The following is a 15,587-nucleotide window of genomic DNA, read 5'->3' as shown; positions in this document are numbered from 1 at the left end:
ATTCTCACAGTATTTATCATACCTTGCCTTGAACTCGCTCACTGTCATAGCACCCACAACAGACTCTGGCAGCTTATTCCACTCATTTACCACTCTAAAAGTAAAGAACCCAGCTCTAACACCCTTGCTAACCACGCTCTTGCCCAGCTTCCATGGGTGTCCCCTAGTTCTCCCACCACCAGTCCTGATCTCAAAAATATCATCTGAATTAATCCTATAGAATCCTTTTAGCAATTTGAATGTCTCAATCATGTCTCCCCTTTTCCGCCTATCAACTAGTTTCTGCAACCCACAAATCTTCAACCTGTTCTCATATGGTTCATTCCATTGACCTGCTATCATCTTAGTCACTCGCCTCTGGATCCTCTCAACCTCCTCCCCATCGAGAAGGAACCGAGGTGACCAAATCTGGGCACAGTAGTCGAGATGAGGTCTTATCAGGGCTCGGTACAGAGGTACAATAATTATGTTAACAACTGTGGTATTATTCAGGAGTTGTTGTCAAGGTCTTGGAGAAAGTAGTCAAGGGAAAAATACAGGAATGGACTGATGAAAATGAGATACTGTATGGGGGACAGCATGGCTTTGTGAAGGGTAGATCATGCCTCAGTAACTTGCTAAGTTTTATAGCACAGTGACGGCTGAACTGGATAAGGGTAATGGGTTTACAGTGATACTGCTGAACCTGTCTAAGGCATTTGACAGGATACCACATGGAATTCTAATTCATAAACTACAATATATGGGAATGGATATAGGGTTGGTGAGATGGATAGGTGGGTGGTTGATGGAGAGATATGAGACAGTAGTTTATTCCGGAGTAGAGTTCAAAAGACGGCCTGTGACTAGTGGTGTGCCGCAGGGTTCTGTTCTTGGACCACTGCTGTTTAATTTGTTCATTAACGATATAGGGATGATGCAAAGTTGGGTAGGGCAATAGTGAATGCAGATGTCAAAATCTTGCAGGACGACTTGGATAGATTGGAGTTCTGGGCTAAGGAGAGTGGATGTCAATTTAATGTGAGAAAATGTAAGGTTATGCATTTTGGGGTGAAAAGATTAGAAGCAGTATACCACATTGGTGGAACTGTACTCCAAGAGATTGATGAGGCCAGGGACTTGGGAGTGTTGGTAGATAGGGAGATGAAGTTTAGGGGGCACATTGCAAAAGTGGCTAAATCAGCTCATCAACTCATTTGGTTGTTGAAAAATACTTTGACGAGCAGAGACAAGCAAGTTATTGTACCTCTGTACCGAGCCTTGATAAGACCTCATCTCGACTACTGTGCCCAGATTTGGTCACCTAGGTTTCTTCTTGATGGAGAGGAGGTGGAGAGGATCCAGAGGCGAGTGACCAAGATGATAGCAGGTCTATGGAATGAACCTTATGAGAACAGGTTGAAGATTTGTGGGTTGCAGAAATTAGTTGATAGGCAGAAAAGGGGAGATATGATTGAGACATTCAAACTGCTAAAGGGATTCTATAGGATTAATTCAGAGGATATTTTTCAGATCAGGACTGGTGGTGGGAGAACTAGGGGACACCTATGGAAGCTGGGCAAGAGTGTGGTTAGCAAGGGTGTTAGAGCTGGGTTCTTTACGCTTAGAGTGGTAAATGAGTGGAATAAGCTGCCAGAGTCTGTTGTAGGTGCTATGACGATGAGTGAGTTCAAGGCAAGGTATGATAGATACTGTGAGAATGTCGTATAGTTGTGTGGACATGATGTTTAGGGCCTCCCTCGATGAGTCTAAGGACTCTCTGGAGTTGCCCGTAATAATAATAATTATGACAAATTTGGTCACCTGGTTTTCAAAAGGACAAAGAGATGTTCGAAAGGGTCCTTTCATTCCATCTACTTCTGTCCTTTGGAACAGTTCCCCCCGCCCTCTGCCTTCCTCAAAGATTACAACCCTCAACTGCTCAAGCAAAATGTGAATAGACTCCTCCTCTCTTCTATTCCTCTTGCCCACACATGCCACTAATGTGCTATAGCTGTTGTGGCCCTTCGTGTGTGTGTGGATCAGATATTTAAAAAAAAAAATATATATATATATATATATATTCCTTAGGCTAAATGTCATCATCTGCTTTGGATCTTCTGAGCTTCTCTCCATCTTTTCAGAACCCAGTTAATGATATCTGCGCACAGTAATAAAAATTTGGTCTTATCAAAGCCTTTAAAAGTGAGAGGGTAAATCTTTTTTTCTTACAAGTTAATGTTCTCTTCAGCATTGCAGTTATCCATTATAATAAATTAACTGCCTTAGCATTGTGTCCCTTAAACCTTCACTCACTGTAATCATCAAATCTCCACCTTCACTGCTTATTTGCTGTAAATTCCTATTAATGTGATACAATTCTAGAGCATCTTTTGTCCATGTTAGGACTAGATTTTTTGCTTGGAGAGTTGTAAATGGGTAGAATGCATTGCCAGAGGTGGTTATGAATGCTTCATCTGTGAATGAGTTTAAGAGGAAGTATGACAGGTATTGTGTGAATAACGGTTAGTATGTCAATGTTGGGTCTCCTGCGATGAGTCTTTTGACTCCGTGGAGGCACCTTATATATAATAATAATAATAATAATGCATAACCTTACATTTGGGGGCATTAAACTGAATGGACACTCATTAACGTTCGCTTATAGAATTACTCTATTCAAGTCGGTCTTCAAGGATTCTATAACAGATATGTCACTCCCAGATTAACATCATTAGCATACAGTTGGATATCATCCTCTAGTTCTGGGGTTTCCCAAACTATGTTCTGCAGAAAGTGAATAAGTGTTCCATAAAAAATTATCAAAATTGACATGAGCCTGGAATGGTTTAAATGCTGTGACAAGTTCAAACATGTTTGAAAATCAGGCACTCCTTACTTTGCATGTGGATTGTGCTATTAAGGCCAGTCGACTCAGCTGCCTGCAGTCGTCGACACCTCCAAGTGCGAGTGAAGTATGGAGGTATCTGTTCTAGGAAATGTGTGGTTACAAGCAAGGTCAATGCAATGCACTGCAGCCCGGCACACTTGTAGTGTGCACTGTTGCATTTTTGTGATGCGATACAGCCTGCTTCAGCGATAGTGTGCACTTAGCTTTACATTGGATACGAGACCGATGATACGCGACTCCCACCAAGGTGTTCCGTTAAAATTTCAGGATTTATGAAGTGTTCTGTCATAGGAAAAGTTTGAAAACACTGCTCCAGTCCATCCTCAGTATCATAAATACATATGTTAACTATCAATGGTAATATAGTCAGCTTCTTTATGTTTAGGCTTAGCATCTCCATAAATCACTTTCTGATACCTGTCAGTCAGCAGTTCTCCTGTCTATGATAGAAGTTTATTTTCTATACCCATCTGTTTGAATTTGTATAATAACCTGGCACATACGGAAAGCTGTCAAATGCCTTGACAAAATCCAAAAATATCATGGTATTTTTGGTATAGTCAATCTTACCATTTTAACACTGCTGTCTTCTACAGAGGATCCTAGTGCTGTCAGCTTTCCTCTGTATGCAATTCCTAATCAGATTCCAGAAGCATTGATCTTCGCATTCATTTGCCCATCTGTCTAGCTTATTCAAATCCTCCTGATGGGCTACAACATCAACACTATTACTAATAAGCTTTCCCAGCTTTACATCATCTTCAAACAACTGTGCATCTCCCTGAAATCCATTGACATTGTCACTGATATAAAGGTTAAATAATATGGATCCTAACACTGAGGGACCTCACGTGCAATCTTCTGCCTCCCTGATACCAACCCCCAATCCAATTCACTAATCTGATATCTAAATCCATATACTGAAACTTACATATCAGTTTATCATGTGGTGCTCTGTCATATGCCTTTGTAAAATCCCCCACTCCCCCAAAAAGGCAGTATATGTCTTTCTCTCATCAACTGCTGTTCTTATAAAAAGGTAAAGACCAAAAAAAAAGAGTGCCTCTTAGCAAATCCATGCTGACCCTCACAGATATGATCTCTCACTAATTTCTCCAAAATCTTAACAATTACAGAAAAAGTACAAACTAATCTATAGTTTGCCACTTCCCTTTCTATTACTACCCTTATGCAATGGCACTATCTTATCTTCCTTTCATTCTGTGGCATTTTTCCCACAGCGAGACTCTCATTGAAAAGCCAAGTCAATAGAGCTGTCAATTCCTTAGCACATTCTCTTAACGCACACGCACTGTGATCAGTAATGCGATGTAATCAGTAATACTCTGGATGTCAGTAATGCGATGGGATTTCACTTGGTGAAATCCCATCGCATTACTGACATCCAGAGTATTTATTATTTGTAACACACTATCATCTTGTACTTTCAAATCCTGAACCTTCCCCATCCCTCTAAAAGTGAAACTTGATCATTAAACAACTCCACTATGTCTTCTGAATCAGTCTCTGCTCCCATTTACGTCTAACAGTGTTATTCTTCCACTATCATTTCTCTTCCTATTGGCCACACAACAAAATAATTTCTTCAGATTTTCCTTAAATCTCAGGGCTAATTGCTTTTCATATTCAAGTTTTCCTTCCCTCACCATGCTAATCACTTTCCTGGCCTGAGTCTTATATTCCTCATACAACTGTTCTCCACACCTTTCCTTATACTTTTCCCATAACCTCCTTTTTGTCTACAGTTCGTGTTTGATATTATTTGTCATCCACTTTACACCAAATCGTTTTCTCTTTTATACTTGAGGTATACAACTTGCCACTGCTGTTAGTAAATATTTCTTCAATAGTTTCCATGCATTGGTGATATATCACCCTTCCAATTTTTCCACCCATGGAACTGCCCTAAGCTTACTTTTAAGATTATTATAATCATTTTCTTTGGACTATGTTGTATGCAGATGACATCATGCTGTGTGCAGAATCAAGAGAAGAAGTGGCAGCTAAACTGGAAAGTTTGAGGAAAGTACTGGAAGAGAGAGGTATGAGACTGAGCAGAAGTAAGACAGAGTATATGTGTTGTAATGTGGATGGCAACCAGGAGACAAATCAGGAAGGTCAGTAACTTTAGATACTTAGGTTCAACAATGAAAGAGGATGGTGAGGCTGAGAAGGAAGTGGGATGCAGGATACAAGCAGGATGGAAGAACTGGAGAGAGATGGCCAGAGTGCCATGCGATAAGAGGATGCCGATCAATCTAAAAGGCAAAATCTACAGAGCAGTAGTGAGACCAGCTATGACGTATGCTATGGATACTGTGGCCCTGAGGAAAAATAACATCAGCAGGATGGAGGTAGCAGAGATGAGAATGCTTAGGTGGATGTGTGGTGTGACCAGAAAGGATCGTCTGAGAAATGACTACGTAAGGGGAATGGTGAAAGTTACAAACTTAGGAGCAAAGATACAGGAGGCGAGATTGAGATGGTTTGGTCATGTGATGAGCAGGGAGGAAGAGTATGTGGGAAGAAAGGTCATGCAGATGAATGAGCAGGGAAGGAGGAAACACGGACAGCCAAAGAAGAGATGGAGGGAGATGGTGGAGGAGGACTTGAGGATGAAGAACTTGGATGTGGCTACAGCCCAAGACAGGAGGTTGTGGAGGAGACTCACCACAAACAGTGACCCTACTTAAGTGGAAAAAGCTGCAGAAGAAGAATTATAATCACTTTCCTTATTATTCAACATAAATTTCTTTCTTCTTGATATGTTAGCATGTCTATACATCCCCTAAGTCAAGACTACACCAACTGGAGGCAGCAGTGGCATTTTAAATTGCTGTTTCCTCTTCCCAATTTATACTGCTGTAGTTAAAATCTCCCATAATGACCACTTGTTTTGTACTTGCCAAACCCAACTGCCTAAACGTTTCTTGCTCTTCAAACTTTGTATTCCCTGTCCTATAGCAACATTCCACTAAATATCTTGTCCTGCCCACCCTCACCTCAGACAACATACTCTCAAAACAATATATTAGTGCCATTTCGCTCCAAACTGTGTGCTCTGAGAGGACACATCTAATCACTTATCATAAGCAATAATCCACTACCTCATTTGCATTTCCTATCCTGCTGCAATATGCCCTTCTATTCCTGTCAGTATAACATCTAACCAGTCCAAAGATCTCAATCTTTGGACTGGTTGAGGTTATCAATGCCAGTAATTCATCTCCTTTATTTTTGTCATTTGCTTAAAGAAACATCAATGCATTGTCAGTATTTCTATACTTATTTTTAATCCTTCCAGTCTCAATCCTTGAATTTCCTCCATCATTATTTTAATAATGGATATTTATTATACTTTATTTTAATAATTTTCAGGACCATCCTGAAGCCTTTTAGAATCTTATCTTTATTCATTATGATTTATGATTGCATAACTCACTGAGAGTCCATTTATGAACAATACATACATTTCAAGTATGGCTATTAAATTATATGGATTTCTGTCTAGTTACTGAACAGAACCAATCATCCATAACTGCAGTTAGACCAGTGGAATGCTAAATCAAAAGCACTGATCAAAAAAAAGTAACAGTTGATTCTCAATATAGCAAACTAATAGGAACCACAAAAACAGTTTGTTATAATGAGTTTCTTTGGAATATAATTATGGTTATGGAATTTGGCAGAGACTTTTTGAGAGTTTGTTCTAATGAACAAGTTTGTTATAATGGTTTTTTGCTATATTGCTATAGCTATATAGCAAAAAAGTGAGGTTTAGTGTGCTATAGTGAAGTTTAACTGTATATGGATGATATTAAAATTCACAAGTTATAAATAGTGCTTCACAGAGTTAAAAGAAAAAAAAATCATAGGAGATAAATGGCTAAATTAGACTTTAATGCAAAGAGGTAAAAAAAGAATGCCATGATTCTGATATCATGAAAAGAGTGATGATGATGATGAGGTCTGGCCAGGAAAGTGATGGTGAGAAAAGCAAAATCAGATCATGAAAAAAAAGTTGTCCAAATAGGCAGAAGGAAATTACAGAGAATATTATTACTACATTGCAAGAAAAAAAGGAAGAATGGTCATAAACTTGGTAACACAGATAGGAGAGTGGATTGACTGACAGTTATCAGAAAGCAATATATGGAGATATTGAATCTAAGAGAAGGAAAGCGACAAGTGGTGTACCACAGAGTTCTGTACAAGATTCATATTGAACCTGAATGGCAAAAGTGACAGATTCACTAGAAATAGCTGGAAGGTTCACTTCAGTATATATTTTGGACAGACTTGTTAGCTGTCTAGATGCAGAGAGGAAAGTGGATGAGCTAGAAATATTAAAGCTTGATTTGAATACAGCAGTTGGGATATGTTGACACTCACACATATATGATTCCTAATGACTTGAAGAGTAAGATAATTTCAGTATACAAGGGTGGAGCCAGGACTATCCCTCAGTGCTGGGGTCCATATTGTTTAATCTTTATATCAGTGACACTGTCAATGGATTTCAGGGAGTTGCACAGTTGTTTGGAGATGATGTAAAGCTAGGAAAGGTTATTAGTAAGTGCTGATGTAGTAGTCCATCAGGAGGATTTGAATAAGCTAGACAGATGGGCAAATGAATGCGAATATCAGTTTAATGCAAAATGTAAGGTCTTGAAGTTGTGATTCATTGATGGGAGCATCTATACTGTGGAGGAGCTATACTAAAGGAAGTGGAGGGGCAAGGAACATTGGAGTGATGATTGATAGAAACTTGAAGTTTAGGAGGCATATTGCAAAGGTGGTGAAAGTAACCCAGAGTGGGGTGGGGGGGAAATGATATCAGGACTGTACAGTGTTAGCTGTGAGGATAGACTGAGGGTACGTGTAGTGTACTGCAGAGTTTGATAGATAGAAGGAGAAATGATATGATTGAGACATTTAAACAGTTGAGAGATAGTTACTGGGTTGACATTGGGAAGTTCTTTATTATTATTATTATTATTCAGGCCTCCATGGAGTCAAAAGATTCATCGTGGGAGGTCCTTCCTAAGAACATAAAGTCTTCATGTGTAGAACAAGAGGAAGAAGCAGGGACAAGGTGCCATCCCCAAAAATTACAAACAGGATTCATAACATTATAAATATGATGATACAATGGCCATGAGTTCTATATGGGCAGTATGGTTACCATCTTATGAAACATGAAGCTATTGGTTATAAGTATTTTTGTCTATCAATTACATGTGTTCACAGGGTCAGTTTGCCTCTTTTGGGGGAAGAACAATGAGGGGAAGTCATGAATAATAATAATAATTCTTGATCTAGCTGTTTAATGAAAGTCTTGAAATGGAAAAGGTATCAACAATAACATCTGGACTGTGGATGTCAAAGATGGCTAACCAAACTTTATTCAAGTATTTATCCAAAACATAATGATCAGGTTTAATGATGTTCTCATCTGTGTAGGGTTACCACACTAAAGCACTTTTCAAAGAATATAAACTCTTTTAGATTCTGGTATATTATTATTATTATTATTACACCATGGAGTTGACAGACTCATCGTGGGAGTTTCATTCAACTGAAAACATATTTATCATATAGAATCTTAAAGTCCTTAATACTCCTTGCATTAACAACACATTCTGGTAATGCATTCCATTCACCGACAATTCTCCATCTAAAAAATCTACTCCTCACACCCTTCTTCACCACACTTTTACATAACTTCCAGGAATGACCTCTAGTTCTTCCCCTCTCACCTTCTACTCTTTTTATAATCCACTCTGGATTAATCTGATAAAATCCTCTCACTAACTTAAACGTCTCTATCATATTACCTCTCTTCCTCCTGTCCACCAAACTCTGCAGTCCACATCTATTCAACCTCTCTCCATAGCCAGCACTCTCCAAACTCTTAGTCACTCGTCTCTGGTACCTCTCCAATGTCTCCACATCACATTGAAAACCAGGTGACCAGATCTGAGCACAATAGTCCAAGTGTGGTCTGACCGGTGCCTTATACAGTGGCACAACCACTTCCTTATCCTATGTTAGAGTACTTCTTATCATAACAGCACTACAATGTGCAACCCTAGCAACGTGCCCTCTAAACTTCCGTCTACTGTCAACCATCACTCCCAAATCTCTAATCTCATCCACTCTTGCAGTATGGCACCATCAATATAGTACATAGCCTTATATTTCTGCACTCCAAAATGCAACACCTTGCACTTATTGATATTTACACTACAATCCCACTTTTTTTGTCCAAGTAAAAAGTCTATTTAGATCTTGCTGAAGGGATTCAGCATCAGCAGCGCCACTTATAATTCTTCCTAACTTTGCATCGTCATTGTAATATTATTAATTTTTATTCTGATATTTAATTTATTATTACTATTATCATTGTTTAATTTATTATTATGTTTTTATTGTATTTATTTGAATGTATGTTTATATTTTTAGGGTCTTGCCACTCACGAAGCAGTAACTCCAGTAGTTTTTGGAGTTTTATCGATTGTTGCTGCTTTCTTGATATTGTTGCTTCCTGAGACCTATAATAAGCATCTTCCTGATACTATACATGATGCAGAGAATATTGGACTGTAAGCTTCTATCTTTTCAGCATTTATCTTAATGTAATTAAATGTATTATTATAGATAAAAGCAGAATAATATTGAATTATAAGTGTAGTGGTATTTTGTATTTTAATCAGCAAACTTGAAGGGTAAGTGTGTAGAGCCTACCCCATTGATTCAGGTCCTCAACCTAGTTTAAAATACTGAAAGATGGTTTAAATTAGAATAAATTCCTTATCTTTAGATGCACTTCCATTGCAGTACTGCTAATTCTGTTGTCGATTTTTAATTTGGATTATGGCATTCATTATGAGATATGAAGACTCATTCTGTTAATGCTGGAATCCAAATAAAAAATTGACAGCAGAGTAAACAGCAGTTCTAAATTTATATAATTGCAAAGGTTTAAAAATAAAAAGTGAAATGAAAGGAAGAAGAATGAAATATGAAACTGGTTAAAATTGGAATTAAAATGTAGTGCATGCTTTTATGGAAGTAATATGAAGGGTCTAAAGTAATCTAGAAGGTCAAAGCCAAATAACATGGATGAGACCTCCACATCGCCTTTCAGGAATGTGGAGAACCAACTGGGGTTTCTGACCTAATGTCCAATCCTCGCCTTCATATGATGCACCCCGTTAGTAGGTAACTAGAGATCACAAATGAGAATTCTGAGAAAATTAGAAGAGTGAACATTGATGACAGAAATTAGTCAGAGGCCAAGAAAAATCCTAGAGAGTTCTTTTGTTCTGTAGCAAGTAGAAGAAAGAATGATTAATTTAAGATTTACTTATTTATTCATATGGCATGAATAACAAAACATGCAGTACAATACACTGTCACTTTAAAAACATATAAAATTAAAAGTCATTTTAAAAACCAATAAAATTAAAAGGTTACATCCATATTGATCAAATAGTTCATAGCTTCGGGTGTAGCACTTAAAAAGTCCAATTTGTCTCCTGAATATGCTCTGAGAGATAACACTGAGTCACAATATGGTCCACAGTTTGTCTTTGAGCTCCACAATCAATGCGGGGATGGTCGTTTATCCCATTTAAAAAGCATGTCTACACATACACCATGACCAGTTCATATTCTATTAAGTTGAGTCCAGGATTTTCATGGGAGGGGTGAGCAAGCATCAAAACTTTCTTGTAATTCTTTGAGAGAAAATTTTGTGATGTCATCTGTCTGGCTCTCTCACTGTTCTTGCCACTTTTGCTTCAGGTCAAAGTTAGATTGTAGTAGTAGTTGGGCTAATATAGTAGTGGATGTCTTGATCTCAATCGTCGTACACTTAAGTCTGGGAGATCTAAATGTATTGGTAGGGCTGTGTTCTCCAAGATTTTCTTATGCTACTGTAAGATAGCCTTAGTCCTGTACAGATTCGGTGGAACAATGTTGCTAAAAGCTGGAAGCCGGTGTGTAGGCGTTAATTTAATTGTGCCAGAAATCAGTCTCATTGTATTATTTAGTTGGTTATCAACAAGTTTAACATGTGTGCTATTTAGCCACAATGGTGAGCAATATTCGGCAACAGAGAAAACTAGACCAAGAGCTATAATCCGCAGATTATCAGCTGTTGCTCCCAATGTCGTGCCTATTAGTTTTTGTATTATGTTGTTACGGGTTCTTAACTTAGCAGAAACGTTTGTTAGATGTTGCTTGTAAGAAAGCGTGCGGTCCAGGGTCACGCCCAAGTACTTCAGAAACTTATTGTGTCGTAGTAAACATCCTTCAAAGAATATATGTAAAGTGACATCTGTCATGTGATTATTAAGGTGAACGATTGATACTTCTGTTTTACTGGATTGAGCTGGAGCCTCCATTTTTTGTAATATTCACCTATTGTTTTCAGATCTTTTGTAAGTACCTCTTCAGCCTGATTCATGTTTTTGTGTCGAATGGCAATTACAGTGTCATCAGCATAACAGAACTTGAGTGAGATGGTAGCAGGCAAGTCATATGTGTATAGGGTGCCAATACTGACCCTTGTGAAAGACCATTATTAAGTTTTCGTTGTCGGGACATTTTATTTTCTAATATAACTTGAAAGAAACGTTCAGTGAGCATGGAAGAAATTAAATGTGCAGTCCGTTTACATGGGACAGTGCTAAGAAATTTATGTACAAGACCTTCATGCCATACTGTAACATAGGCTGCTGTTAGGTCCAAGAAGACAGCTGATGGTTTTTCTTGCTTCTGAAATCCAGCTTCTATGTATGATGTTAAAGTGAGCACTTGATCACAGCAACCACGTTTTTCTCTAAAATCAGCTTGTTCAATCGGGACACGCTGCATAATTAGTATGGACAATCTGTTGTACAGAAAGTTTTCTAACATTTTATAGGTGCAATTCAATAAAGCAATAGGTGTGTAACTTTTTGCCTCCTGGGGTGGTTTTCCAAGTTTAAGAATAGCAACTATTTTTGACTTCTTAAACTGGCTAGGTAGTGAGCCAGTTAATAATATATCAGAAAAGAATTCACAGAGCCATTTTATAGCATTTGGCCCACTATTAATCAGAAATTCAGGGATGGACACTGTCGAAGCCTGGGGCCTTGCCTGCTTTGATATCATTTATGATGGCTTTTACTTCATCTATAGTGAGGATTGAGGCATATTTTGAGAAAGCAGAGGCATTTGTTTTTAAAGCTCTGAGTTCTTTCTTAACTTTCTTGGTATGTTCATGGTCCCTAGGTGCCATTTATTAATGATTTGATTAGCTATTTTCTCAGGGGAGATAATGTGCTTTTCCTTTTAGGTAGATTAGTTGTTGGAGAAGATTCCAAGCTTTTCTACTTGATCATTTGAAGTCAAAGTTTTCAACCATATCAATCTGTTTTGTTTTTCGAGATGAGTTCAGGCTATGTAATAATTCATCTGCTATTTCAGGATCTTCACTTTTCAGGAACTCTCTATAGAGATGTTCACTCTCTTCATTCCATCCAGGGACATAATCTTTTCTGTAACCTCTAGGGATATATTTTTTTGCAGTTGATATGATTGCTCCTACAAATCTCTTGTACTCCACAACTCTAGCAAGTATCCAACAAACACATTTATCCAATTCATTTGCAGAATTTCTCCAATTTGCTTTTTTAAAATTCTAACGCGGTCGTGGAAAGGATCTTGCTATAGGTAGTGTCATACCAATTTCCAGTAACACCAGTCAATGTCGACTGTGTGGGAAGATAAAAAGTACATATCGTCTTGCTGGTAATGGTTGCCCTTCTGTGTTTATTGAAACAAAACATAAGTCTGGATTAGACTCTGTTTGCCATGCTGATGATCTAAAGGTGTTTCTATCCTTGGCATCAAATACAAGGTGTATATTATTTATTTCTGCCCATTGAACGAGGGTAGTACCGCAGTCGTTATCACGGTACTTCCATTCTTCATGATGGCTATTAAAATCACCAATCCATACTCTTGGATGTTGATAAGTAGGAATCACATTTTCTATAGACCATGATGTTAAAGGAGGTTTATAGACATCGACTACTGTTATGCTGTGACTTTTCACACTCACAAGATGGGTATCGTTATCAAATCTCATTGTCAAGACAGAAGCATTTTCTACATCACTCCTGATATATGTTGCAATGCCATAATTCCAGTGGTATGTAGCACCAATCAGAGTGTAACCAGTTATTTTTCCTCTTCTATTAAGGTCGCCTTCGTTTTCATCATGCGTTTCTTGAAGAAGCACAATGTCAGTATTATTTTCTTGTAGTATTTTGCAGAAATAGTCACATTTTGTTCTGTTAATTCCCTTGATATTCAGTTGATACATCTTAATAGCCCATTTACACTCTTGAGCAATGCATAAGGGGCGAACACAACGACAGAGAGAAAGGTACTAAGCTAGGTCTGAAGTGTCTAATTATAAGCCAGTTTGTGTGTCATCAGTAGTTAGTAAGATCTTGGAGAAAGTAGTGAAGGACCGTATACAGCATTAGGAAGATGAGGGTAATGTTATCTGTGAGAGTCAACATGGATTTGTGAAGGGGTGCTCTTGTTTTAGCAATATGCTAGCCTTTTATGATAAAGTTACAAGAGCATTAGATGAGGGAAAGGCATATACTGCCATTTTCTTAGACTTATTTATTAAACCATATTAAACTTATTAAACCATAATTAAAATCACCTATAATGATACTATCCACTTTTCCTGACATCACACTGCTTCAAAACCACTGTCATTATTTGCTCCTTTCGTCTCCACCTTGAATCAGCATAACTCCTCTACTGCCATCAACAGCACTCTTCCTCTCTTTCTGCCCAGTCTGTCTTTATGAAAAACATCTCTCTCCATCTCTATTCCTGTCACGATGTCATCCTCGTACATCTGCATCTCACTTATTCCAAAAATTTTTGGGTGAATGAATTTGATCAACATAAAAATTTTCTTCCCCTTGTTTCAGATACTTCTGGCATTCATAGCAAATGTAATGGCTTATTTTTGGTTCTATAACATGCCCCACTAACATCACTTCTTGGATGTAATTCCTCCATACCTTCCCCAGCCATTCCTTTCTGTCATCACCAATTCTACACCCCTTTCTAGACCTAAATGTTCCCTCCACATCCCTGGCCATGAGTCCTTTCTTGTCCACTCATACATCCACTTTTGTGTCCAGCATCCACACCTCACATAATGTCTCTCTGGCTAGCCTAACTTACCCAGTTCCCCGTTTACCTTGCATTTCTTCTTTCTCACTCCCTTCACTTGACCTCTTCATTCACAAGCTCTCCTACCACACTTTTCTGCTCTTCCTTATCACTTCTTGCTTCTTTAGATCTGTTCATTGCAGTCACCTTCTACTAGTCTCTCCAGCTGACTTGTACCAAATCCATTTTAATGCAGTTTATTTTATGCAGCTTCATATATCCTTCGAATTCATCCCCAACCTGTTTGCCATTCCTTTCACTTCACATAGCTGCCCTAGCATACTAATCTCTGCTCATCATCTCATCTTATCAATACCATACCTGGAAAAACACCGACTACCTTTCCTACCCACTTATCTTTTATGCTCTGCATTACAAACCAAATCGTTTGTTCCTACTACTGCTACTAACTGTTGCTTGCTGACTCCTATATCCAATGCTTCAATCACTCTACTCATTCTACTTCCAGGAAAACAAACCTGGTGCACTTTCTCATTCACCACCTCCTTCACGTGGCTATCTTTCATTCCAGTCTCCATCACTCTTCCATGCCCATCTATAATTACAGTATGTATTGTAATAACAGTTAGTATGGAACACCTGCAATGAGTTTATGGATTCCACTAAATGTCTTGATAATAATTATAATAATTGAATAGACTATTAATGTGAAATCTGATTCCCAAGTCTTATCATTGAATTCAGATCTGCTGTTCATAAGTTTATTCTTTTTCAGGATTTTTGTATAATAGAAGTCATTGTTTTTCACAATTTAAAATTAGAGTTAAAATTAATTAAAGTTAAAGAGTTTAAATTAATTTTTATCTATGTTACACCTCCTGTACTTATTATTACACTAAGTATACTACTATTTTACTTTTAGTGAAAAAAAGAAAATTAATCATGGAAATGTTGAAGAAGAACAAATTGCTGATGAACCTGACAAAATCAAGGATATTGCATCTAGTAGATTATGACTTCACAGAATTGTAAAGTTGATCAATGCACATTAGTAGTATGTTGGCATACAAATGTCATTATTTTTGTACATATCATATTTACATAGGTGATAAATCGCACACATAACTTAATCGTCCACATCAAATAGTGAGAAATATGAATAAGACTAAGTATGTTTGTAGCTGTTGTCATTTTCTGCAGCAGTATTTACGATATTATTTGTATCTTGTTTATGACAGTTCTTTTGTAGTTTATATAAATAATGAAACTCTGAAATCTAGTTGCCCATTATAAAAATAAAATCTAATAAATAAATTAGATGAACATCAAATTACCATCTTTAACAGTTCATAGGGAGGAAAAGAAATAAAAAAAAAATTGACACTAAGAACAAATATGTTTAGATGTATTAATGAGTAAAGTGGTCTGTAGTCATTTTCTGCATACTCATATGTGTGTC

At 37.6% G+C, this 15,587-nt stretch overlaps 1 protein-coding gene across 4 annotated transcripts in view; it reads left to right on the top strand.

The window, feature by feature from the left end:
- Positions 1 to 15,335, top strand: part of LOC150092412 (organic cation transporter protein-like) — a 248,564-nt gene extending 233,229 nt beyond the window's left edge. For all 4 annotated transcript variants that reach the window (XM_090414999.1, XM_090415000.1, XM_090415001.1 and 1 more), the window contains 2 exons: positions 9,377 to 9,516; positions 15,051 to 15,335. In XM_090414999.1, the coding sequence (XP_090271125.1) occupies positions 9,377 to 9,516; positions 15,051 to 15,144 (234 nt within the window). In that variant the 3' untranslated portion in view covers positions 15,145 to 15,335. The remainder of the gene's footprint in view (positions 1 to 9,376; positions 9,517 to 15,050) is intronic.
- Positions 15,336 to 15,587: the final 252 nt, after the last annotated feature.

Source organism: Typopeltis vanoorti, chromosome 26, assembly GCF_054136105.1.
Source record: "Typopeltis vanoorti isolate ZY-2024b chromosome 26, IOZ_Tvanoo_1.0, whole genome shotgun sequence".
In the NCBI taxonomy this organism is placed as follows: domain Eukaryota; kingdom Metazoa; phylum Arthropoda; class Arachnida; order Uropygi; family Thelyphonidae; genus Typopeltis; species Typopeltis vanoorti.
This window is presented reverse-complemented; position numbering and strand designations above follow the sequence as displayed.